The following is a 26999-nucleotide window of genomic DNA, read 5'->3' on the forward strand; positions in this document are numbered from 1 at the left end:
AGGCCTTCAGTTAAACCAGAACCAGACCAGAACCAGGGAGGACCAGAAGCAGCCTGACTCTAGTCCTGGTGCCAGCCTGTCACCTGCTGGTTTTGATATCAACCTTTCTTGTAAAACACAGCATGAGGGGGAGGGGAGTGGAGTCCCAGCTAGGCTGTCAGAACAGGAATTCCGGGCACCAGACCCGTCTTGTGCAAAAGCATCAGGTTCCAGCAGGCCTCCTGTTAGGGCCACACCTGGCATAGACCAATTCGGAATTCCTGTGAGTTGCATTTGAAATCTTCCTGCAAGCCAGAGGGTGAGAAACTTCTACATTTAGGCCTGGGGTTTTTTAGGTGACCGTGGGGGGACATACTTTTCAACCTTTGTTGGTTTCGTGGAAAGAAGACAGAACTCTGAAGCCCCGTTGAGAGCCACCACACACAGCGACAGCTGTGTCCTTGTGAAATGAGGTTTTGGGCAGTGGCACTGACCATGACCCAGGTGGACTTCATCCATTCTCCAGCACGGCTCACCTGTTGTGTCCTGCGCCTGGATGGGAGCCGTTATCTCCGAGGGGTCGCTCAGGCCGTGCTTGTTGGCTGACAACACCCGGAACACGTAGGACTTTCCCTCAGCGAGGTCGAAGACGGCGTATCGTGGGGACCTCACGGCCGTCTGGGCATTAACTCGCTGCCAGCTGCCACTGCCCACCACAGACTGAGGGAGGCAGAGAAGGGGAATGAGGCAGGAGCCCAAGGTGAGGGGGAAACGGCAATTCAGGGACAAGAAGTCGGTTGTGAATTTTACAACCGTGATGCCAATTTGGAGAAATAGGTAAGAACTTGCCTGAGTTTGGAATTTTACTAAAAAATGTCTCCATTAAAGGAAGTAAACTGCAGAAAATATACAGGAACTAGTGTGTTGGTTGCAGTCTGAGTAAAACAGAACGAACTGTAAATAATGAAAGATAAATGAGAACATTCATAAAATTCCATTGCTACTCAGTGGTTCATATGTAATAATGTGTACCAGATTGCAGCTACTTACAGTAGTGAAAAAGTTTAGTCACCAACAGCAGAAGGCATGTGACAGTGTGCTCAGATACTGGAAAACATATAGCTGCTTAAATCATTGCATAAGGACACAACTCTAATGAGAGGAATATGTCATTTTGTGATGCAATGCAAAGTGCATAAAAAGCTTGTGGCAGGGATGAGTATGGTGACTCATGCCTGTAATCCCAACTAAGAGGGAGGCAGAGGTAGGAGGATTGAGGTCTGAGGCAGGAAAACTCAGACCTAACCTGGAAAATAAACTAATGCAAAAGGGGCTGGGGTGGGGGCGGGGTAATGGTTCAAGTGGTAGAGCACCTGCCTAGCAAGCACAAGACCCCTGAACTGCCAAAAACCAAAGCTTGTGGAGGAAGACTGAGTGTTCTGCATCACATGTTAAGAGTGGCTATTTTATATGATGAATTATTGGTGATTTTAACTCTGTTCTGCACAACTTCTCTGTAGTCTAACAAATTCCTACACTACATGTACAATTCTCATCCTTGGGATATTTAAAAACTCAGTTATGTTTGGGTTTTTTTCCTACAAAGATAAAATTCTCTTTTTGAAAGTAATTTGGGGGCAAGAAAAGAGGATGTACATTGATCCTGCTGACACCTACTGACAATAACCGGGAGAGTGTCAGACAGCGACCCGGGCTCTGGAAGTCAGGTTCATGGTTAAAGCATAAGTCTTCTTTCATTTTGGCAAGAGCAGAAGCCACTTTTTAGGAAGTGTTCATGGAAGCCGGTGCCCATGAAAAGGCTCCACTGGCGTCCTGAGGGTCACTCCCCTCTTGGCTCTGTAAGTCCTGTCTAGACAGCAGAAGGGCCACAGAAGATACTCAGCCCAGGCAGGCCAGAGGAAAAAAAACCATCCTGTACAAAGAGCAAGACCCTGAAGGAGTGTAGGCTGCCACGCCTTGTAGCACGTGTCTACAAGCCCAAGAAGGGCTTGGGGCCAAACCCAATTCCTGAGTCATCTGTCCTCTTAGGGCCTGCTGGCCGCATACCTGGGCACTACACAGCAGGTGCCAGGCCTGCCACCTCACACACAGGGCATCACAGAGCTCATCACCCACACATGGAGGATCACTCTTTGCATTGTGACCCACCCAGAGGAGAGAACGCTCGGCTGCAGCACACTTGGAGGGACACCCAGGGCTCACTTAGGGGAAATTCCATGTTGGCACCATGCACTCCAATGTGAGCTGATGGACAGGCCAAAGCCAAAGGTATTGTTTATGTCACTGCAGTTCACACTGCCTCGTGCATGGGCTTAGCACAGACAGAACATTCAGGAGCCATGGAGAGAGGAGCGAGCTGTGACTAGTGACTATTCCCACAGTCCTCTGGGGGACGTGAGAGGAACAAGTCACCCCAAGATCACACTATCGAGACTGGGATGGACCAGTCCCCATAAGCTGATTGCAGAAGAGTCCATGGCATTTGTCCCCACACCTGGTGTCTCCCAGCTCCAGTGCTAAGTGAAAATTCCAGCCCCACCAGGTCCCCACTGTGCACAGCACCCGGGGTCCAGACAGCATTGCTCACTGCAGCTGTGTGGGAGATCCCTCATCTCTATCAAACCACATGTCTGCTGGGCCACCACCACTGGCAGCCGAACAGGTCCCCAACAGGCTGGCTCCAAGATGGAGTCCTCCTTCTATGTGTGTCTGTGATGCTTGACACTTCCAGTGAGCTGAGAAATGAGGGGCCGAGGAAGTGCCTCCATCTGAGGATAGCTTCACTTGTGCTTTCATAAGACTAACAACCACATTGCCATCCAGTTACTGTGGTCAGCTCACCAAGCATGGCAGATAAACAGGGAAGCCGGGGGAGTCTGAAATACTCACTCCCATTCTGCTTCTGCTGTGCTTGTAGCATGTGCTCATGTAAGTGTCATGTCCCCTGCTGTATGTCTGAATTACATATTCCATTCTATTTCATATTCTGATATAAATTCAGTATCACAAAACAACCATACAGGGTTTGAAGGACTCTAAAGAGTAATAAGAAAAAATGCAGTGTTGGTTTTTCATTTGTGGCGTTGGCTGCACGTGTGTACATGTATGTGGGTGTGTGTGTGTGCCCTGAGCTGAAAAGTACAATCCATGTTGTAATTTGTGTCTCCAGGTCAACAAAGCCTTCTCAGCTGGCACAGCTCCCTCTACAAGATTGCCACCCAGTGGCCACTCGGCTTGCGTGCAAAACTTGAGTATGGGTGACCTGCTGCTTCCCAGGGACCCCTACTGTCTTCTGAAGCAGGAAGGAGAGTGCGGAGCCAGCAAGCCCAGCTCCTGGCTGGACCATGGGGGACCCAGAGGCCAGAATGCCGAGCACCAGCCCTGCTCACACAGGAGGGAGCAAAGCCCAACTTGAATACCTTTTCCCTCTAGTCAGTTTCCTTCGCAGAACAGCCCCTGTGGTCACAGCTCTGCCCCCACCTCCCGTAGCCTCATCTTAAGTGGCAGCATCGTGAGCTGTAGTGACTGATGGGGTCTCCGCCCCGCCATCAAGCACAGCACATGAGGCAGCGTGAGGTGGGCTTTGTCAGGAGCCTGGCGGCGTACCTTCTCGATGAAGTACATTAGCGGCTCCTTGCCCCGGGGAGTGGGGGGGTCCCAGCTGAGGACCACATAATTTCTGCTGATCTCACAGGCTTGCACGTTGGTGGGAGGTCCCGGAATCTGAACATCACCTGCAGGAGAAATGAACCTAGTGAGTCCCTGGACCCTCTGTCTCTCAGGTGCGGCCCCGAGCTCCAAAGGCTATGCTGCATTTTGCTTTGAAAAGCAAACAAACCCAGGACAGTTTTCTCAGAGTGAAAAAAACCAGTTATGGATCATCCTGTTCTTTTTATTTCTAATATCAACCAGCTCATAACAGCCTTGTCCAAAAGTCTGTTGGCATTTCTTCCAGATACTGGAAAAGATTTGCTCAGAAGAAGTGAGGAATCCAACCAGAACCAAGCCCTGACTGCAGGGGATCGGTATAGACGTGCAGGCACCAACTCCGCAGTGTGGAGGCTCTGCAGAGGTGACCAGGCCCTGATGATGACCCCAGCTGCTGGCTCCACACTGCGCACCTCCAAAGCACTTCAGTTAGACAGCACCTGCTATGGCACCTGCTTTTTCCTCCCTTGGAAGGCGTGTGAATGAGGCAAGTGCTGTGGTCCTACATCTGCAAACTTGAACTTATGAAATGATGTCAATAAGCTCATTGCAAATAACTGTAATGGAGTTTTTGCAATGAGGCCCCTGCTGCACCTGCCTCTCTTCCCACCCATGTCTTCTCGAAGTCAGTGTGAGGTGTTAGAGACTGGTGCTTCTTTATGAGAGAGTCTCATGGAGAGGAGATTTTCCAGACCCCTGGTTCCTTTAATTGTGATACAAAATATTGTAAGCTTCCAACTGGATTAGCACATGATTAAAATGGCTTGAACCATCCCTAGGACAACACTGTGCCCTTCACAATATCCAGTTGCCCCCTTGGGACCCAACTGCAGGCGAGGGATTGAACAGCCACATGGAAACAGTCACAAAACAAGATTGGGTTTCATTTCATGAGTCCTGTTACAGGGAGCAGCAACTTCAGAAGGAACTGGACCTGATCTAGGATCATCCAGACACTGTGTTGAATTTCAAACAAAGAGTTGGTGTGTCTCTGGGAAAGTACAGGGACAGACATGACTGCATGGAGTGGGGAGCAGCCCAGGACTCTGGCTGGCCTCCTTCAAGCCACACATGTGCGTCCACACCCACAGAGATCCAAGCAAGGACGTTAAAGTGGGAAGATGCCAAAATCCCAAAACTGCATTATCGTATAGAGTACCCAATGGCTAAGGGAGCAAACCAGGAGGACAGTGGGCACAGGGCACGAGCAGAGTGTGACCAGCAAGCAGAATCACACTTCGGAACAAACACATTGCCCTGGTTTTAGGCTCACAGTCTCTGGGAGCAGAGGAAGTGGAGTAAGAAACACTTTATTTGATGCCAAAGTAAAAAGTAAGAACCCAGTCCTTGTGAGCAGGGAGCCCCTCACAGAGACAGAATCTTTGAGTTCTTAAGACTTCCTGCAGCACCTTGGGGAAACAATAGCAAGACCCTAGCAGATCTGCAGGCAGCTCAACCCAGTCAGGGGAGGCCAGAAGGGCAATGAGCTGCATGCAGGTGCCTGGACCTGAGGGAAAATGACCAAAGGCTGCCCCAGGGCACCTGTCACTGTGGGCCAGGCACTGTTATAGTGATGTTACCTTTGACCTCCACTTCCTACCAGCAGGCTCTGGAGCCCTGTCCCAGTGAGCCATGGCGACACTGGGTAAAAATGGTGAGTGGATCCATGCCTCAGTGTGGAGCAGACTTTTGTGCATCAGAAGTAAGTTTCAGAATAAAGTGGTTTGCTTGCAACAATATTACATATACCACTATGTGTGTGTGTGTGTTATTTTCATCTGGTTATTATTATAAAGGCTTCTACATCCATCATTTTATTTGGCTCGGGGAATATGACAGGATCCTGCTCCAACCTAATAATGCAGAATGCAAGTCCAGATCCTTCCTGATCACACAGCCTCTGAGTGACCAAACTGGAGTCCCAGCCTAGGGCTTCTGATTCCAAACCTATGCTTTGGTCTCTCAACAACCCAAAGAAACCACGGCCACCCCAGGAGACATTGGTCTAAGCCAATGAAGCCCAAGACTGATGTGGAACTTGTAGAAGCCCCGAGATGCCAGATTCGAGGGGAGGAACAACCAGTAGTGAGGACGGCATGTTCCCCAGCAAACAGTACATGAGCTACAAATGATCCTGTCGGGGACTGTTCATTGAAGGCTCGGACACAGAAGAAAAAAAACAACCCCACTATATTCTACAAGAGCCTCTCCTGGTCTTACGGAGAATACAAAATTCATTTTCAGTGGAATAATTTTTAAAATACTGGGAAAGGTGAATAATATTAAGGAAAGAACCTTGATAAAAGCTAAAACGTTTGAAGGAAGGCACTAACAATCCAAGACCAAGATGATCAGAAAGACAGTGAGAAAGTTTAAAATACCCTAGGAGCACATTTTAACCAGCAAGAGAACTGAGTTTCTATTTCATTAAAACAGGTGCTAAAGCAATACTTAAAAAATACTTTAAAAAATTAGCTAAGTGAAGAAAAGAAAAAAAGGAAGTCCTTCATAGCAAGTTTCTGAATCTAGACACAGTTTGCTTAAAAACATTGTAAAATCTCTTTCCCTCTCTCTAAAAATCTTTTAACATAAAGGAGGTGTTGTTTAAAATGACCAGGATGAACAGATTAACCTTCTGACTCTTGTCACCATACCAGATTCTTATTTGCACAGCCAGTTTACTTGTGACCATGGACATTGTTCCGTGTACAAAACCTCACAACAGGACGGGAAACCCCATGAAGCTGAACTCCAGCATGAACCCAGGTCCCCGGTTTCACAATCCTCCATCCAGGTGTCTCGCCCTCCACCTTCCATGACCAGCAGCGCCTAGGAAATGTTCCAGACTATGAATAAAACACCATGATATCCAAGAATGAAGCAAACATAATGTTAAATGGGGGAAAATCAGTTTACATGGAGAAAAATAGAAAAAGGAACTTCCTAGTACCAAGGTCAGAACCAGGGAGCCAGCAAACTGCCGTCCCTAGGAAAGCAGACACCATCAGAAACCAGAGCCCTCACCTTTGTAACCTGGACCTCCACTCGCAGCTAGCTTGCGATCTCTAGCTTGCGATTTCTCCATCTGTAGAACCATGTCCCAACCCATTGCTGCCTATATTTTTAAAAATGGCTCACCTCCTCAAAAAGGCATAGTGGAAAGATTCCTGCCTTGGAAAGTTGGCCTTGCTATTTCACACACCCACTACTTTCCACAGGGACCTTTACAGAATTCAACTTTCATCACAGCTATGCAGCTTGAAGCAATTCACAGCTGCTCATTGGTACCATTGCTACCAGGTGCAAATTACTTTGTGTCCACCTGGGTGATCCAGCCAGCATCTCTCTACTGATCCTATCCCCCCATGAGGGTGACAGAAATGGCTTCTCCCCTGTCATGCCAAAAACTCACATTTTGTACAGGCTGGTCTTTGCAAGACCATCTTCTCTTCCAATATAGCTTGGAGCCATTTCTCAGTCAAATACATATGTTTTAACCATCAACACAAGATCAACAGCTTATTATGTATGGGGCATGGGTCAACCCCACCCAGGTTGTTTCCTCTCTTAGTTATTTATCAAGCACCTCCCTGGCTTCTGAGTTCTGGAGGCACAGATGTGGCTAAGGCCTCAGGGTCATCTCCACAGAAGTCTGTGCTCTCCATGAGGACCTTACTCCTCTTCCTGAGAAGAGTTAAGACTCATGCTCCTTCTGAGGTCACGAGGGAGAAGACACGATGAACAAGTGCCCATACACTGCAAGCATGAAAACCAGCCAGCAGACCTCCCTGGGCCTGCCACCATCTTGGGGAAGGGACATGTCAGATGGCATGACTTTAAGGAAGAGCTGGAAAGTCCCTCTGCTTAGCCAAGGACTCATGGAATCTTACTTGCTAATGTTTTTCACTCACTACACTCTGTGATCTGACAAAAGTCCAACTAAAATCTCTGAATTTCTGATTTAAAATGTTAGTCCTCCCTCTTAACCAGTATTTCTAGATGTCTCTGGGAGGAACAGTGAGAAGAAATTTTCACAAAACCAAACATAAATAAGAGAAGTATAAATTTTCAAACCAAGAGCATCATTTGACAGGAAAGTCTCAATGCATTTCAGTTAAAATGTTGGAATAAAATTTTTGCTTAAAAACAGTTAAAAAAAGAAAATGAGATTCTTCCACCAATGGACTCTGAGAAAGAATCCAGCACCAGCAAGTAACCAGCCTCAGCTTTGGTTTGGTTTGCATGTGTGAATCCTCGCAGAAATAGTGGAGTCCATGACTTAATCTTCATCCTTTCCCCTTGCTAACTTTCCTTAACTTTCACAGTCACTGAGCGTGCAGGCTGGAATTTTATTTTACATTTTCACACATAGAGTGTGTCCAATGTGTGTTCTTTCACCCAGCTCCTGTCTCTTAGCCACCACCCTCAACCCGTGGAGTGCCCGCAGCCGCAGAAGTGCAAGAGATCCTCACCTTCAAGGTCATCCTGGTACATGATGATTTCCTTCTCTCCCTCCAAATGAATTCCTGCAGAGAGAAAAGGTGACACTGAATTTGACACCCAAGGTTCCCTAAGGAAGCAAGTTTTTCCCTAATCCAGGGCAAGGTCTGAGCTGATGAGGACTCTGCAGTAATCACAGTTGAAAGTTTAGAAGAGCCCCCGGCAATAGTTAGCAATTTGCAGTTCTTTGTAGTGGATTGAAAGGACTGCAGAGGTAAGGAAAATGTCGTGACTCACTTACAGCCATGACAAAGGGCCAATCCCATTAAAGAATTGTCATTGTGTAAGATTAAAACTCAGACATACAGCAGCTTTGATTTCAAAGCCTTCTAAGTCCCCTTAGGTGTTGAAATTGTGTCATCAAGAACTGAAAGGTCCCTTCTGAGCCAATTTAACTGCTTTTACATTATCTGTTAAGCACAGGTGTCAGATGGCCATCCCCATCCTAAAGACACATTGGTGGAGACATCAGAGAACAGGAAAATAGAGCCTGGCAGCTGTGTTCGGCACTCAACGGCGTTCTTGAGGCTCACACGCAGTGGGGCAACAGAGAGCACTAATGTGGGAGGTACCTGAGCAGAGGAAAGACGGTGAATATAGCTGATGGAATTCTATACAAGTATGAACAGGGAGCCCTCAGACCTGCTGAACTCACCGTAAGAAGGGGACTAAGGTAGAAAGGAGAATAATGGGGGAGGAACCAATTTAGGTATAACATATGTACATGGAAATGTCACAAGGACACTCCCTGTGTAACCATCATAAATAAATAAAATGTCTTTTTTCAAAAATGTAGGGCAGGGAGGTAAAACAAGTCCTGTCTAGGGGTTGGTATCAGTGGGATGGGGGAGGCATAGGAAAGGGTGCAGGAAGGCATGTATGGTAGAAGTACTGTGTACACATGTATGAAAATGGAGCAATGAGACTTGTCAAGACTGCTCTAAGAAGAGGGGAGGAGGAATAAAGGAGAAAGAGGGAGGGGTGACTGTAACTAAGATACAGTGTAAGCACTTTTGTAAATGTCACCATGCACCCCCAGTACCATATAAATAAATCAATAAGTTTATAAATAAGTTTTTAAACTGACCATGAAAACAGCAACAACAAAGAATGAGACACACACAAATGGCCCACAGGTTCCCACTGCTGAAACCTGAAGGCCAATGGCCTACCTTGTAACCTTTTGAGGTCAGCAGGGTCAAGGGCAGCCACCGTGTCAGAAACCCTGGAAGGCCGGCTAATGCCTGAGTTGTTGACCGCCCTCACACGGAACACGTAAGACCTTCCTTCAAAAAGTCCCGTCACAGGGTATTTGCAGATCTTCACAGGGGCGTCATTGCACTGAACCCAATTGTTGGTTCCCACTTCACATCTTCAGACAAAAAAGAGAGAAAAAAAGGATTTACAGGTGTAGCCACATACATCGATTTTTCACAGAGAAATGTCTCACATTGACAAAATCCACGCTGTAAAAATATTGACATATAAATAGTAATATAACAAACTTCAAAAGAAAGAGCTACTCAGAAAATTTAATATCTATCTGTATATAGGTAGATATCCACTTGTAGAGATAGATAGACAGATAGATAGATAGCAGATAATATAGAAGATAGATAATGGATGGATAGATGGACAGATAAATAATGGATAGATGGATAGATAGACAAATAATGGATGAATGGATGGATGAATGGTAGACAGGTAGGTGGGTGGGTAGGTAGGTAGGTAAGTAGGTAGATACATACATAGATAGATACACAGACAGAATTCCTAGCGTGAGCGAGTTCATGCCATCAAATATATTTAGTCAAAATCTCCCCAGAAGGTTATTTCACATCTATCTTTGACAGTTCTGTTTCCCACGTAGGTAGCAAAGTCACCAGTGCTCTTCACTCCAGGTTCTCCTGGTGCTTAGGGCACAAACCACCTTCCCTCAGGGCCCAGTGCACATCTCACTAGAACTGAGCCGGGGATGAATTCTCACTAGGATGCTGGCTCAGTCTACTGAACAAAAGAGCATTTCTCATGTGGAATTGGGAGGTCTTTTGAAGATATTAAGTCCTGACCAGAAACCTGGAAATGCAGGGACAAGATTAACCTGGGTTTTTCACAGGTAAGTACAAAACCTTCACGTTAAATCCCCCAGAAGAAAACAGCAAGGTCAGAAAATTAGTGACTTTGAGCAGAGCACTACAGCCTCAGAGTTATGTGATCGTGTTAAAGAGAACTAACACCCCCCGCCAAGATCCACAATTCTTGATCAAATTTCTCTGGTCCACCAAGCCTGTCCCCCATTAATCAGAACCCAGGGACTCGACTCAGATCAAAAACTGGCAGCGCTCACGGAAGGGTCAAGGCCAGAAGGGGAAGTACCCCACGTTCTAGGATGTTCTGCTGCTTCAGTGTTTGTATGAGAGGGAAGCAGTGTGGACTTTTAGCTGATGGGGTGTGAAATCATTTGGACAACATGGCTGGAAAGTCATCAGATGCCCCTTGAGAATGGAAGATAGTTTTTGGCTGGTTGATTTGCTTTTTAATTCGCTCTGCAGATGTGTCCCTAACACCTCCAAATATCATCTCAATGGTGAATAATTTAGCTAAACCAGCAGTTTTGTTAGTAAAGAAGAGAATTTCATCTGCCTAAGCCAAAAACAAAAATCCTGCCATTTTTTTCTGAAAGGGGCACCTTATTTTACTGTGTAATACAGTAAAACAATCTTAAATTCCTACCAGGAACCCTCCCTTATAGCCCAGTGACTTGTACCTATCTCACTTCCAAACTCACGTTCTTTGACTACAATTTCTTCCGATGATTAAAATTTACATTTGAAGCATAAATTCCACATCTAATAAATTCCTGGCTCCACTCAACATCCTTCCCAGGCTCTGAGAGTTATGCCAATAAAGGAAAATCAAAGAGATTAAATAAATTGGGTTTGATCTAAATTTAATTCCAACACTTTGTGCTTTGGAGCACCAATTCTTTACATTAGAAACAAAATACACTTTTTTTTCTTTTGAGGCACTGGGGTTGAACTCAGGACCTCACACATCCTAGGCAGGTGTTTTTACCCACTTGAGCCACTCCACCAACCCTTTTTTGTGTTGGGTTTTTTCAAGATGGGGGTCTCATGAACTACTTGTCCCAGCTGGCTTTGAACCTCAATGCTCCTGATCTTTGCCTCCCAAGTAGCTAGGATTACAGGTGTGAGCCACTGGTGCCCAGCAGAAGACACCTTCTTAATAAAGAAAGAGGACAGAACTGTAGTGAACTGAGCTGGTGGTCTTCTATGGAGAGGAGGTAGCTGAGCACCCACCCTGCTACTCCTAAGCCCAGTCCTGCTGGGGCCATGGTCCTGGCCCTCAACAGCACAGGCCACTAGGTTCAGAGCCTGCATGGAGACCCAAGGTGCACTGATACTGGGTTGCCACAGGCCAAAGCACCTTCAATTTCAACAAAAAGAAACCGGTGGGGTTACCCTGGGCTCTGCCTATTGAGCAATATTTACCGATTACCTAGTGAACAGCATTGAATAACCAAACAGCAGTGATCACTAGAGCCAGTCGAGGTGGCAATGTCAACTTATGTTAATAAATATGTGCAAACGTGTGTCCCACTAAAGCATTTGCTCAAGCAGTGTTCCCACCCCTGGACGAGTGCCCACGCACTCACCGATCGATGAAGTACCCAATGACAGGGCTCTCAGTTGTCGTATTGGGTGGCTTCCAGGTCACGATGACATAGTCCCGGTTGGCATCGTAGCACTTCAGGTCCATGGGTGCCCCGGGAGCCCCTGTGACCAGTGGGTCAGCATCTGGGAGACACATGTGCCCGTCACAAACAGTGTGGGGTCACTGCAAAGGCTGTCCACAGCCCTCCAAACTCAGATGCCCCCTGCTCGGTTTGAGCCCCTGTGACCCCTCGTGTTCAAATTACTTGGATACTTTTTTACTCTGGTGGGTTGGTGTCAAGAAATTTAAAGACATTTATACATGTTTTAAAAACAGAGAACATTTCATCATCTAAAAAATGCTCAAGTCTGATTTTTCATAATTGGATCTAAAATTAAAGTTCACCTCTTAGTCCCATGTGGTCACATCATGATACACAGTCAGACTCGGTCCTTTTAACACCTGAGAAGTATCACCTTAGACACTTGCATATTTCAAAATCTTTAGACCACAGAGGATTTAATTCTTTTTCTAAAACGTGTGGTTAAATGTTTGTGTCAAACTATCCATTCATTTCACAGATGGCTTAAGATCATAAGATCATAACACAATCGGGTTTGTTTTCAGATCTTAATTACAGTTACACTGAAGTCCAGAAGAGCCATTCAGAAAGTTAACACACTGGACCTTTAATTTCCTTGTCTAAAATGCAGATTCACTCAGTAGCCATGGCTGTCAGAACCACAGCTGGGTAAGCGTTACAGGGTATCTTGTTCTTCTTCTCAGCAAGGTGTTCTTGACATTGGGCCAGATAGTTTCTCTGACATTCAAAATCTTCAGAAAGTAATCAGAATGGTTAAGCTCCCTGGTTTGTACATTATTTTCTTCCTGCTGTGTGCTGAGTAAGCACGGCAATTTAAGACAGTTGTGAAGATTGCATTTTTATGGGGCAAAACATTTCTTATATGCCAGAGGCACACAAGAAAATGGAAGGTGCATTTGAATGATGACCTAATAAAAACTGCCCAGCTCTGTGGAGGGGTCTAAAATCACAGACTGGCAACCTTGTGCGATCAGGCAAGATGTGCAAAGGTCAGACGTGCATTTTTGTTATCTAATGAGAGAGCCCTTCCTCTAAGCTCTGCTCTAACTACTGCTATGGTGAAAAAAGTCCCCAACTGATGGCATTCCTACGTCACTCTCGCCCAGAGCTGCAGGCAGTGGACAATGGACAGAACTCTGGAGCCCGGGTAAGAACAGAGCAGCCACTCAGGACAGACAACAGGGCACCCCAAGAGGACCTCGTGAGGATGAGGGACAACAGCCAGCCAGCCACAAGTGGGCCCTTGTGTCTCTGCAGTAAGGCCAGCTGAGCCCCAGGAAGGTGCTGCCCGGAGGGCAGTGTAGGGAGGGCTGGTGGATGCTGAGAAAGGAGACAGACCTTTTCCAGCTCAATGCACGTGGCTCCACAAAGGGACCTGTCAGGCTGTGACGCCAACAGAAATTAAGTCCCGGCTCCACCACCTTGGAGACAAGGTCAGGCCTCTGAGCCTCCCTGTCTTTGCATGAAACACTGAGAATGGTAGTAGTTTCTTACACAGTCACTATGAGAATTTCAGATCGCCCATGGATGTGTATGTATGCACACACCCATGCACATGTATGTACACACAAATGGCAGGTGCTTCTGCATGTGCTGGCTCAAAGTATATGTGCATAATGCCTGGTACTGTGCCTGGTGCACAATGAACTTTTCCTTTCACACACTGGGATTCAGAGCACCGCTCCCTGAGCCCATGGCAAGGACAGAATCAGGACATGGAGCTTCCTGACCCAGGACACTGGGTAACTACCACCTGCTGTATTTTGACAGTTAGCAGTGGTGAAAGCAGCTGAAGTCTCAATCAGAGGCTGATCAGCTGTGTCCAGAGTGAACATGGGGCACACTCGCTCTTAGGCTCCATTCATAAGTTCCAGCAATGGGACAAGTGCTAGGGACACAGAGGCCACACTTCTGATCTACACTGATCACCTGCTCGCTGTCTGACTACAGAGCTCTGGGAAGACCCGATTCCTCTCAGAGAGACTTACAATGAGCAGGACTCCTGTCCACCTCAGCCAGTCCTCCCCACAATGCATACTCAGCCCACACCCCCCAGCGCACCTCTGACAAACAGGAAAGCACTGTGATCGCTGACGCCTCCCCGCGACACGATCCTCAATGTGTACAGACCCTCATCGTCCTTGTTCAGGTGGCTGAAGGACAGTGAGGCCTGACCTTCTCCGAAGAACATCTTTGTCCACTTTGACTCTTTCACCAACACATCTGAAAGAGCAACACAATTCAAGGTTTGCTTCAGAAGTCATCCAAGGGCTCAAATAAGTCTATGTGGACATGGGAGCCAGCACCCAGAGGGACAGGACCCAGCCAGACCTCAAGGAATGCAGCCTCAGCTTCATAAAGTCTGAAAGCTACTTCATGCAAAACTCACACACAAACGAAGCACCAAAGAGGAAAAGACTTTCAGCCCAGAACCCAGCACCATGGGAGGAGCCCAGAGACAGGGCCCTAGCTCTGCCCGTTCACCATCCTGTCCACTCACTCCTTCACAACACAAAGCTGCCCCAAGCCCTGTCCTCTGCTACCCTACCAGGACTCCAAGAGCTCCCACCTGGACACTGCTTGGGACAGAAAATGCTCACCCCAGAGGCTGCCTCGGGAAGGTCCCCACCACTGAGTCTGAGAAATTAACAATAAAATTCCAACATTGATGGATCAAAAGCAAGACATTGAAAGACAACTCGTAAAGGAAGACATGCAAATGATGAATAAGCTTGTGAAAACAATGCTTAGGCTGGGCGCCACTGGCTCATGCCTGCCATCCCAGCCACCAGGAAGCATAAATAGTAAGATCCTGGTCCAAGCGAGCCCTGGCAAAAGTTATTGAGACCCCCATCTCAATCAATATCCAGGTGTGGTGGGTCACATCTGTAATTCCAGCTATGTGGGTAGCATAAATAGGAGGATCATATAGACAGCAAGACCCTATTTGAAAAAATAACTGAAAAAAGGGGCTGGGAATGTGGCTTGAGTGGTAGAGCACCTGCCTAGCAAGTTCAAGGTCCTGAGTTCGAACTCAAACAAATAAAAATACCCAACAGGACATTAAATAATACATTATTTTCTGCCTGCTAAATTTGACAAATATGGGGGGAAAAAAGAATAATATCCACCATTGAAAAGAGCAGAAAGACACCTTTCCCCCTGTGGCGGAGGAAGGGAGTGGACATACATCATAGCCCTGAAGTGCTGAATGCAGTTTGGACACCACAGACCCAAGAATCTGTCCCTAGGTAATAAGCAAAGGTACATGGTGAGGATTTATTTCAGAAACATTTATAACAGAAAACATACAGACCAAATGTTCCAATCACGAACATTCTGCTATTCTGCTATTCTGGTGCCACAGAATAGCAGTCCCAGAAACATGCGTGAAAATGAGATTTCTGTCAGAAGTATGCTCCCCATTTTAATGTACACATGTGGACAATATACATATCTTATAGCAAGTTGATCACCGTGACTTTGTAGTTGGAGACATTATAATTTGGGGGACACAAAGATATTGCACTTGGTATAAGAAAGAAAGAGCTATCTTTACAACTTCATCTTCAAGCCTTGGTATACACCAGACATGAACGTTACTTGGGGACGCTGTGGCCCACAGTGTATCGAAGCAGTTACGAGGCCAAAGCCTCTGTGAGCAGCATGGCAAAGGGGTAATAAAAATAAATATTTTAAGCTGTTTCATCCACTTTATCTTCCTGCATAGCTAATGGGATCAAAGGACAATAACTGTGCTAAATGAGGAGTTTGCACAGCAGCCATTCAAGGTAAGTGCAATAAGATACAATGTAATACAATGTAACCCAACGTAGTGCAAAACATAATCAAAAAGGGATTTGTGGGGGTGATAAGCAGATAGTGCAGACTGAGGGAGAGGCTCCCTCATTCTCTAACTGGTTGAGTGCGCTCTGTCATTGGGTCCCATAGGTCAGATGCCAGCTTAGTTTTCTCTGGGTGAAACAGGTGAGGACCCAGAAACTCTGAGGGTTCAGTGAGTTCTCTGTCCAGCAGGCCTGAGGTGGGGGCCACAGTGACATGCGTCTCACAGCTACATTGCGTTCCCAAACAATGCAGTGCAAGCCCTTGGAACACTGCTAAAAACAGAACAAAAGAGAACAGCAATACTAGCATAAGCACAGTTTGCTGTGTTGGAATTAAGTAACTCAGAGCCCTCTGTGTAACCATGTGCATTGAGTTAATTCGAATTAGCATAAGATGGTCCTTTCTATCATTTTTTTTATCCTTGACATGGATGGATAACACACTGATGTCAGGCTCTGGGCACCAAATTTGCAATGTCATATTGAGATTATTCCCGGAGCACACTCAGTCCTACTCCACACAGCCTGGGTGGCCTCATCAGAGTTCCCCCCACCCTGCCCCGCTTTCCATGGCAATGACCCCACGATGAAACCTCTCCACCTTGACCTCCTGCAACCTCTCTCCATGTCTCTCCTTCTCCATGTCTTTCTCTGTGTGTCTCTGTTCTCTGTCTCTATCTCTGTATGTGTGTCTCTCTTTCTTTCTTTCTCTGTCTCTCACTCTCTCTAGCTTTCTAGAGAGAGATTTTCTCTCTCCTTCTGTTCCTGCCTCAGACAGCATTGGCCTTGGCCTTCCCTTGGTCAAACAGAAGCTCACAGGTCACAACGCCCTCACAAACCTAACAGTTCTCTCCCGGTCTTGTGCATGAGGTCAGACGTGTAACCTCTGTCTGGAGCATGTCATCACTTCTGCCTCAGCTCAGCACCCAGGAACTCTTCCTCTGCACCATCTGTCAATAACCTTATCTTTTTCAGGAAGTTCTCCCGTCCCTCCAAAACACCTTTGGCTCAACTTCAGCTGATATACAGCCAGAGCCACACTTGGCAAATCATCACAACCTGCTTTACAGTGCACTTCACGTGCTTTAAAAAAAACATTGCTTTCCAATATTGCATATTTAAGGCTTGTAGAGTAGCTCAAGTGGTAGAGCACTTACCAAGTAAGGGTGAGGCCCTGAGTTCAAACCCCAGTGCTACCAAAATGTGTGAGTGTGTGTGTGTGTGTGTGTGTGTATACACACACATTGCCAATATTGCGGATTTTCCTGAACTAGGCTGCAAACCTCTTGTGAGCAGAAATATACCTGTTTCTTTATAAGTCTCAGCAACACATCAAGCTCTGGACAGACAAACAGGCAAAATAGACAGTGTGACTTAACCCACAGGAAAAGTTCCCTTCTGAAGCATCAGCCCGGAGAAGAGGAGGAGGAGTGAGCTCCCTCACACACACATGGGCTGACTGTGAGGCCGACAGCAGCCAAGGCACTGGGGAAGACCCCAGCTCAGCTGACCTCCTGCTTGACTCTGCCTCCTCCCCTGTCAGTGGAGTGCACCCCACACCCAGCATAGGGAGATTAAGCGAATTATCACACTCAGATCGCATGAGGCTCACAACAAAGTCTAGTGAAAGTCAGTTGCTGTTTCAGTGATGGAAACATGAGCATTCACTCTTGCTAATCCAGCTGAGACCTTCCTTGGAGCTATGAGTATCTCTGAGGGCTCACCTGGATTCAGTGTCCCTGAATCCTCCAGGATTTTCCAGGGTGAAGTTCTAGGTCAGTGTCAGGTTCAAGGTCTCCCCAACCCCTGGGTTTGCTTCACTGCCTACAGCTAACATGCTGGTAGAGGTAAAGGCCAAATGAGCTCCAATGTTAAAAGATCGCTCCTGCCCAAGGATTCGCAGGTGGCAGTGCTGGGGGCACCACGTCACTGGCATCCCCAGGCTTGGGAGCCACGGCACTCACCATCACGGTACCACTCAGCCCGAGGCTGCACCCTCTTCAGGTCTGGTGTCACCAGCAGCGTGCACTTGAGCGTGAGTGTCTCCCCTTCTCTTCTGAAGGTGACCCCGAATTTCTCCAAAAACTGAACCTCGAAGTGCGTGTATGGAATCACAGAGGACAGGGGCACTGCGGAGAGGGCAGCAGACACAGTTAGGCTGGGACATAGGACACTTGCTTCCTCAAAGGAGCGTGCTGTGCCTGAGGGTCTGTGTCCCCCATGCTGATGTCCTGGATCTGAACCCCCAGTGGTGTCAGGAGGTGATTAGGGTTAGATGAGCCCATGGTGGGATAGTGTCCTTATGAGAAGAGGAGGACACAGCGAGAGGCATGGACCAAAAACCAGGAGGTGGCCAGCCTCCCCAGAGCCCACCTGGCAGCACAGGAATCAGACTTGCAGCCCCCAGAGCCTGAGGAGTGAGGGTCTCCGTTAGTCCCCCAGCCTGTGGTGTATACACAGCCTCAGAGTCTGTCTTGTCGCTAAAGGCATGGCCATGCAGGGGCCACAGTGGACAAGAGCCACGAGCTCACTGCAGGAGCACCTCCCACCTTGGCACACAGGATGGATGTTGAAACAATCATGGCTTTTTCACCATCAGATACCCTGTGGCATTTTCACTGCCAGAATGTCAATCAGCACCAAATGAATGAACTAGATCCAGAGGATGACAGAGTAAACCTCAAGTGTGTATGCTGCTGGGGGGGGGTGGGGTACATTTGTATCAGAAGAAAATCAACAGTAATTCCAGTGCTGGACATCGAACCCAGGACCTTGCACATTCTGGGCAAGTGCTCTGCTACTGAGCTCCACCTCAGCCCTTAGTTTTTTGAGACTGAGACTCAACCTGACCTCGAACTCATGGTCCTCCTGCCCCCACCTCCAGAGGACTAGGATTACAAGCACGTACTATCATGCCTGGCAATTGTAAATATGTTAAACCAAAAAAAAAAAAAAAACCTATGATTTATAAATATGTGCTTGAAAGGAAAGTTCAAAACGAGATACAAACTTCAAGACGGTGACACCTACGATTCTTAAAAATCAGCTCAAGCCCTGTTGACCTGTGTGCTTCAAATGGGTTAATTTTGTACCTCATCACAGAGCCAATGCAGGCCACTGTGACAAAGGAGACTGGGTGGTGACAGATGGCTCCTGCACTTGGGGGACATGTGTTTGGGGGGGCATTAACAGAGAATGGGTGCGGAGACATGCACTACAGGATGCATCCCACACATAAGAAAAAAGTGCGTCAGACCTGCAGGGCGGAACAGAGCCGAGAAGACTTCGTGCCCGCCTCCCTGGACCTGAGGTGGCTGCACCTTACAAAAGATGGAGCGACATCCAGGGAAAGAGGGCATCCTTAGCACAAAATGTGGCACCATCATGCACTCAGGTCAAGAATCTGGATTGATCTCTTTTTCCAATTCAGAACTGAAAAGTCTCCAAGTGATGGGTTTACCACCGTTTAAAATCACCAGCTTCCCACAGAATGACAGGGGAGGAAACTGTCACACAGAAACACTGGCCAGGAAAACCTGGAAGAGGCTTTTGAAATGTAATTTTTTTTTAATACTTGAGCTAGATATTCCTGTTACGCCAGCTGCTCAGGAGGCAGAGATAGGAGGGTTCTGAGCTTGAGGCCAACCTGGGCAAAGTTAGTGAGACCATATCTCAAAAGCAAAAACAAAAGCAAAAGGACCGGGGTGTAGCTCAAGTGGTAGAGCACTTGTCTAGCAAAGGTGAGGCCCCGAGTTCAATCCCCAGGACTGATATTAAAAATATTTTTAAATTGTGTACTATGACACTAAACATCTTTCTGGACAAAAGACATCCAAATCTACTTACAACCGATTGGGAGTCCCACGGAGTGGAATGGCTCTTCATCTCCTCGGAACCCTGCGGGGATAGTTGGGTGAATGTAACCAAGAGAGACCACGGGCTCCCTCCCCCGACAGGCGCGACCCGGGCTCCCTCCCCAAAAGCAGCACGCACTTCTCACCACCACCGCGGCATTGGTTGATACTTGTCCATGACAGTTGGTGGCCACTGCCGAGTAGGTGGCTGTGTCATCAAAGTTGGCCCTTGGAGAGAAAAGGCAAGTGTGTAGGACTGCTCTGGCAGAGGATGACCTGAACTTGAACAAAAGCACTCCTCGAAAGCAAGTCATGTGATGACCTGGATCGTTTGTTGTGAGTGATTTGCTCTATCTTGGAACAGCAAGAGGCACACAGTGTTGTATTAATTATAGACGCAGATGAGCATCTGAGCCCTGAGCACCCTTGGCTTTGACCTTGAGAGAGAACAGGTGTGAACACTTTAGAAAATCCTTCATCTTATTCCCAAGAAGCCTCTGTTCCACTCCGGTCCTGTTTTTCTACTCCTGCAGAATCGTGGTCTTATCTTGTCAATGGGAGGTTTCTGTGACCTCCAACCCTAGCAGAATCACTCTGAGCTACCTGATTCAGGAGCAAGGAATTTACTGTGCAAGAAAGCAGAGCCTTGGGTCGGTGCGGCCCCTGTGCACCTGCCTGGGAGCTGAGAGAGAGCTGGTTCACAGTGACCCAGGAGCCACACTTGGTCCCACGCTGGTAGACAGTGCCTGTCATGGTCCACACCCTGAACATGATAACTTGAGAAGGTGGCTGAGAGCTCGTCACACCACAGACAGGAACCAGAGCTGTGTGTTGCACAAGGCAGAGGTTCTAAGGTATGGGCAGAGTGCCATTAACTTCCAGAAGTGAGCAACGCCCTGTTAGACAGGAGACGAGATTCTATAACCTGCCTCACTTCCACCAGGAATCATGTGTCCACTGGCAAGGGGAGATTAAGTCCAGAACCCCAAACACACATGCCCAGGTATGAAATGCCTGGGCTGGACCCTCCCGTGACATCACTGCACGCCTGGGAAGACCTTGACCAAAATGTCAGACCCCACCCCTCAGGTGCAGAGCTCCCGCTGCCCCACATCTGCCCTGCCAGAGACAGAGCTGCTTTCATGGTTGTGCACCACGTGACCGTGTACCACGTGACTGTGTACCATGTGACTGTGCATGTGACTTGTACCATGTGGCTGTACACACCATGACTGTGTACCACATGCCTGTGTACCAGGTGGCTCTGCACCACATGACCATGTACTATGTGACTGTACCACGTGACTGCACCACGTCGGTGTGTACCAGGCGGCTGTGCACCACAAGGGTGCAGCTGTGCACTGCCTTCCTTCAGCTTCCCCAGAGGGAAGTGAGCAGCAGGTGCTGCTGCTGACTGGGACTTGCTCACTGCAGCACAGAATACTATTATCCTTCCATGATGCTGTCACAAGCCCTGGAAAACAGACTTCACGGTCCTATTAACATGTGAGAAGCTAACACTTTGAGAAGTTGGGAAAACAAGGTCCACACATCTGCACAATTTGCATTCTTGCTGCTGGTTTCTCTCCAAGAGGTGGACCCTGTGCGAGATCCCACTGGGGGAAAAGAAATAACGCTGAAAAAAATCTCACTTTTCAGAAAGAAAATTCAATAAAGAATTTTACTTAATTCATTCTTAAATTCATTATGAAAATTACCTTAAAATTCATTAAGAAGCCAATGTTCCCAGGAAGACCCACTGCTGGAAGTCATTGGTACTTTTATTTTCTAGGAACTGAAAATATTCAGTGTCCCCAGTAAGGGGGAGAGAGGTTTCAGAGACCCATGCTACCAACTGGGATCCGTCCTTTCCCCCAGGAGTTCCTCCGAGCCAGCCTGGCCTCCCTTAAACACCATGACTCACGGCGGGGACCGCACAGCATGGCTGCCCAAGTGCGGCATGTCCAGTTCACCTCAAAGGAACACACGCTCGACCGACTGCAGAGCCCAGTGGCAAATCCACAGTGACCTGAGCTCCTTAGGACCCACTCTGCCGTGCAATTTCCAATCACACAGCAGGTACAGCCACAGCCCCAGGGGCAAGGTAACATGCGTGTAGAACACGTTTTAAACGTCCCACCGTGTGGATGCGCCAAGCGTCAGCACCGCTGTGACCTACCTGGAGTAGCGCGCAGAGCACACCTGGGCTGGGGAGGGGAGGGGGTGACTTCCCTGTGGTGCCTGTGGGCACTGCTTGCTGTGTTTACTCCGTGTCTGTGTTACTTCTTCTGAACAAGGACACCATTATATTTTCCTACATACATTCTCCAAACAGAAAGATATTCTTCTGGGATTAGCCCTAAGCCTTGCTCTACAACAACCCTGCCCATGCCCTGCAGATGAGAAAATGCTTGGCCAGCAACCCAAAGGCGAGGCTCAAGTATTGCAAAGCCAGGGCACACTGGGAAGACAGCATTCTGTGAGGATGGGGGAAGCAGGGGTGATGGAAACCTGCTGACCTGGACCCATCCAGGGACTGCACGGCCACACAGGCTCAGCCTGGGGCAGCATTCTAAGAAAGTGTCCGGCCCCAGGATGAAGGCCAGTCTTGGCCCAGCCAGTCACCCTTGTCCATGGGCTGAGTGAGGAAGAGATGTATACCTAGCCTGTGAGACCCCAGGCAACAGCACACAGCTGGCCCAGTGTGACCTGCAGCTGCCACAAACCTCACCTCCAACCGCCCAGAAATCCTTCTGGGTATTTAGCATAATGGTTTCCAAACTGTGTTCCTGAGTTTTCAAGGTTCAAACTCCTCAATGCAATGCAAATTTCCTCTTCAATATGCACTTTAGCAACGTTTAAAACAGACCTAAAAGCCAGTACTCAGGTGCATTTTCTACTCCTTACACTTCAGCTCAGTAACAGGAATTTTGGAACTTCATTTGTTTATGCTTGGGCCTCAGGCAAAGCATCTACTGCCTGGGTTTAATTGAATAATGTCCCAAGATTTCAAAGCAAAACTTATTTCCATCTGCAACTACTCTCTAGTGAACTGGAATTTTTTTTTTTAATCTTGGGTATCAGAATAAAATGCACAAGGATTCTGTGACTGTTACACACACACAGCCGTTAGCCCCGAGTTCTTGCTTCAAATCTGTGCTATCTTAGGTCAGAATGATGGCCCTTATCTGATGACTTTATAATAAATAAATCATGCACATTTTAAACTCCTGAAGTACATTTACTGAGACTTTACAATGGGCGACATTGATTGGAAACCTGTTGCAGTTTTATAATGCTATACTAATAGCATGTATTGTCAATTAAAATGGAGTAGCTGAGGGGCTGGGTGTGGTAGCTCACATCTGTAATCCCAGCTACTTGGGAGATGGAAACAGGAAGATCACAGTTCAAGGATGGCCTCAGCAAAAAGTCAGCCACAAATATCTCAAGCAAGCTGGGCTTGCTCAGCTGCTCAGGAGGCATGTGTACAAGGATCTCTGTCTAAAACCAGCACTGGGCCAATCTAAAAAAAAGAAAGACCCTATCTAAAAAGTATTCTAAAGCAAACAGTTGGAAACATGGCTCCCAAGGCCTGGAGTTCAGACCCCAGTACTGATAGGTACCAGACACAAGCAGTGGCCACAAGAGGAAGAAAATCATTTGTAATGAAACCCTCAAATCCACAGGTGACCAGTCTCTGCTAAGACTGAAGTACCCTGGGTCAGCCAGTCACCTAAAGCTTCATCCTTTCTTTACTCAAGAATAAGCCACCCCCTAAACATCAGCTGGGCCTGGGGCTGGGAGTGTAAGTTAACCAGACAAAGATCCAGGCCCAGGAGCCCCTCCCAAGGGCCAAATGGACCTGGGCCTGAGAATTCCTCAGTGACCAGTCCAGCTCTGAATGCACTGATGTTCTTTCCTAGTTAACTTTACTGTCACTTTCCCTATTCCATATCTTGCCTGAATTCTTCTCTGGACAGGAACTGAGGTTTTCACCAGAGCTAAACTTTCCTATAACAATAACACCAAAAAACCCATTAGCTGAACTTCTGGACCAGACCTTCAAAGCTATTCTCTCTTCTGTCTCCTGCACAAGGCCTCCCTGCCTCACATTCCTGCAGAACAGCCGGGGTTTCCTCTGAGGCCAGCACTGAGGGCTGTTCTGCTCCAGAGCAGGGAGGAGCTGGTCAAGGGTGCAGGCAAAGGACAAATTTGTCACAGGATGGACGAGGTGGAGATCAGAGTCTGCGCCTGCGAGAAGGATGCCAGCAGCAGAGCAGGGCAGCTGCCCATGCAACCTCTCCACAGGCTCCAGCTCCATCTGGGCCTTGAACATGGAGCAGTGCCACCTATCACATTAGCACTGACCCGCTGGTCAATTAACCCATTAGCATGGTCCAGACCTGGAGCGCAGTGCAGAGCTCCACCTTCCACAGGCCGAGTACAAAGGCACCGGGTCCTGAGAAGCAATTACCCAGAGCCAGGACCCACAGGTCCCATGCATTTGCAAGGAAGCCAGTGAGGGTGATAGGCAGCAGCTAGACATAAGTGGTAGCTACAAGAGGAAAAAAGGAGACATTATTGTGACTCGACTTCCCAAGTCCACAAGGACAGGTAGCCAGGCTGCCACAGGATGCTCTGAAGGGAACCACTCACTGAAAGCTTAAACCTCTCATTACCCAGGAGTAATTCACATCTTACACATCAGCCAGGCCTGGGGCTGGGCGTTTACACAGGTAAATTTAACAAAACAAAGACCCAGGTCTAAGAGCTGGAGAGAGCAGAGGAAACTCTCGATTAGAGCAAGGCTGGTAGTTTACACAGGTAATCTCTCTCACTTAACAAGACAGCAACCCAAACCCAATCATCCCATAGGGCAAATAAACCCAAAGCTACAACTTCTTCAATAAATACTCCAACTTTAAACCTGACCTGTTCTGACCCTGGAGACAGCCAGCCCACTTTCAGCCTGTTGAAAGCGTATTCCCTTCCTAATAAACTTTACTGTTACTTTCACTGAATCTTTGCGTCTTGTTTGAAATCTTCTCCTGCCAGACACAAGAACCCAGGTTTTTATCAGCACTACTGTTCCAGTAACAAGGGTATCCAGGCCTACTGACTGGTGTGGGGGTCCACAGTGGGTGCCTCCAGCTGGCCTGCTGGTGGACAACAGGTTAGAACTTCTGTTCCTCTTTACCTCATTCCTTGTGAATACGGTGTCCTATGCAAAATATACTGGAACAGAGGTACACACACAGCTTGTAAGGAGCATATGGACATGTATACTGAGAAAAGAACAAGAACTTGTCCTCAGCTGGAGATGTGGGCAGCAGGACACCTGGTGTGGAGGCTGAATGGGCTGGAAGAGCAGGGGACTTCTCCCATATCAGATTTTCCCCAAAGGTGACTTGGAGACAGAGCTCTAACCCAAGCCAGCACCATGTCCCATTAGGACTCACTCTCCCACTTCTTCCCCAGGCTACACGAGAGAAAACATTCAGCAAACCCACAGTCTAATTCTGGCATTTATTTCATGCTTCAAGAACTTGCAAGGGTTTTATTTTCTGCTTGGATGGGTTCCTAAAGCAGAGGGAGAGTTTTCTTTGGTCTCAAGCTTCCATGGGGCCCTCTTGTCTCCCCAAGTCTCACTGTGATGCTCCCCTGACACAGCTCATGTGAGAAACTTATATTGTTTCATCTGTCTTAGAGACAGGCGGACCACAGGTGAAGTGAATTCCTCGTGGGCAGCCAAGCTCCAGTGACCCACATGGTAAGCAGCGTTGACACTGAACTCATAGTTTAGCTTCAAGTTCAAATTAAAACTTAAATATCAAAGGCTACAAAGAAAATATAAGGAAAGTTTAGTCCTAAAAACATTCTGGAAGGAATGGTCAGTGGTCATGTTACTAATGAAAAGCAAGCTAGATCACTGCAAATCTTCCTAATGATTTGAGAACAACATAAAAATTCCTTGAAGAAGTGGGACTCACAGTATGGGTCCCAAGAGAAAATCTTACAAGCATATAAAATAGTGTCAGTCACAAGTTTAAATTCAGATAGTACCAAAGGGTGAGCCTGCTCCTCAGCACTTTGAGAATTCAGCAACACTGGCCAAATATTATTCATAGGAGCAAATGTCACTGTAAGGCAAGGAAGAGCTCATTCGCAAGCCAGTGCAGGGATGGGCAGTGAATTCCACACCCTGAAAATGACCTCAGATCAGATGACACGTAGCTCAGCACTTTGGAATGAACAGCTGAGCTGAGCTGAGCTGAGCTGAGCTGTAATTTGTGGGGTCTCCTCTTGCTCTTTTCCTGAAGAAAGTTAATGTTTCATCTGCTAAAAACACCCCGGTAGGGATAAGAATACTGACAGAGAGGTTGGTGTTGGGACTTTCACTTTCCCAAATTTCTCAAATATTTGCATGTTTCTGCACAAAGCAAGTCTATCACAGGATCTTGACCGTGGTCTTCTGGGGTCCAGTACCAAGCTAGCCATAGTCTATGCATGCACTGAAAGCCTTCTTATGCCCAATGCACAGTTTAAGTGTTGCCAAAGTGTGTCTTTTTCATTTGTGATAAAAGGAAATCACTTTTCTGCTTAAAACAATGATTAAAATACATCTTGGAAGCAGGCTAATCACTAACTCAAACTGACCTACCCACCCCACCAGTCAGAGCGTGCTCAGCCCAGAAAGCAAACATGGCAGAAGTCACTGCACTCCTTGGGTGAAAGCAAATGTCCTCTTCCAGACACTGGTTTATTACCTATTGGAACGCCCACAAAGTTTGGATATGGAAGGAGAGAGTCACTGTCTGAAGAGGGCAGCCAAAGGCACACATGTGACTGCCCTCCTAGAGATCCAGACAGGAGATCCACCCTTTGCTGAACCCACCTCTCCCCATGGCTGCTCCCCCCAGAGCTGGCACCCTCATCCCCAAGTGCACCTTCTCTGGAGCCCCCTACAGCCCCCAGCTCCCTCCCTAAGAGTTCATCTGTGCCCCCAGCCTATTGTATGTCAGAGGAACCCTTTTGAGATAAAGCCAGAACTGGCCCTCTCTCCTCAGCCTCTGGAATTAGCCCTTCTCCTTCCAGCAAAGCCAGCACCCTTGCCTGGCTCACAGAGTCCCTGGCCACGTCTCTGAACTGTTGTCTCCTGCCCAGCCTCCAGTCCCAGTGGCCCATGCACCTCTCAGAACCTGCCAGGGACTCCTTTGCCTGAATACTCACAGCTCCTGCCCAGCACCCCATCACCATCAAGCCTTGTGCACACGACTCTTCCCAGGAAGGTTGGCCCTGGCCCCATTTCAG

The 26999-nt window shown here is 47.6% G+C and overlaps 1 protein-coding gene across 2 annotated transcripts in view; it reads right to left on the bottom strand.

Annotated features, from left to right (window-relative positions):
* The window catches only part of Myom2 (myomesin 2), an 81294-nt gene that overhangs the window by 39982 nt on the left and 14313 nt on the right, over positions 1-26999 (bottom strand). For both annotated transcript variants that reach the window (XM_074055301.1, XM_074055302.1), the window contains exons 7-15: positions 19825-19913; positions 19678-19728; positions 17796-17960; positions 14048-14209; positions 11885-12026; positions 9381-9580; positions 8181-8234; positions 3607-3734; positions 516-699 (exon numbers count right to left, since the gene is read on the bottom strand). In XM_074055301.1, the coding sequence (XP_073911402.1) occupies positions 516-699; positions 3607-3734; positions 8181-8234; positions 9381-9580; positions 11885-12026; positions 14048-14209; positions 17796-17960; positions 19678-19728; positions 19825-19913 (1175 nt within the window). The remainder of the gene's footprint in view (positions 1-515; positions 700-3606; positions 3735-8180; positions 8235-9380; positions 9581-11884; positions 12027-14047; positions 14210-17795; positions 17961-19677; positions 19729-19824; positions 19914-26999) is intronic.

This window comes from Castor canadensis, chromosome 14 (assembly GCF_047511655.1).
Source record: "Castor canadensis chromosome 14, mCasCan1.hap1v2, whole genome shotgun sequence".
NCBI classification, from domain to species: domain Eukaryota; kingdom Metazoa; phylum Chordata; class Mammalia; order Rodentia; family Castoridae; genus Castor; species Castor canadensis.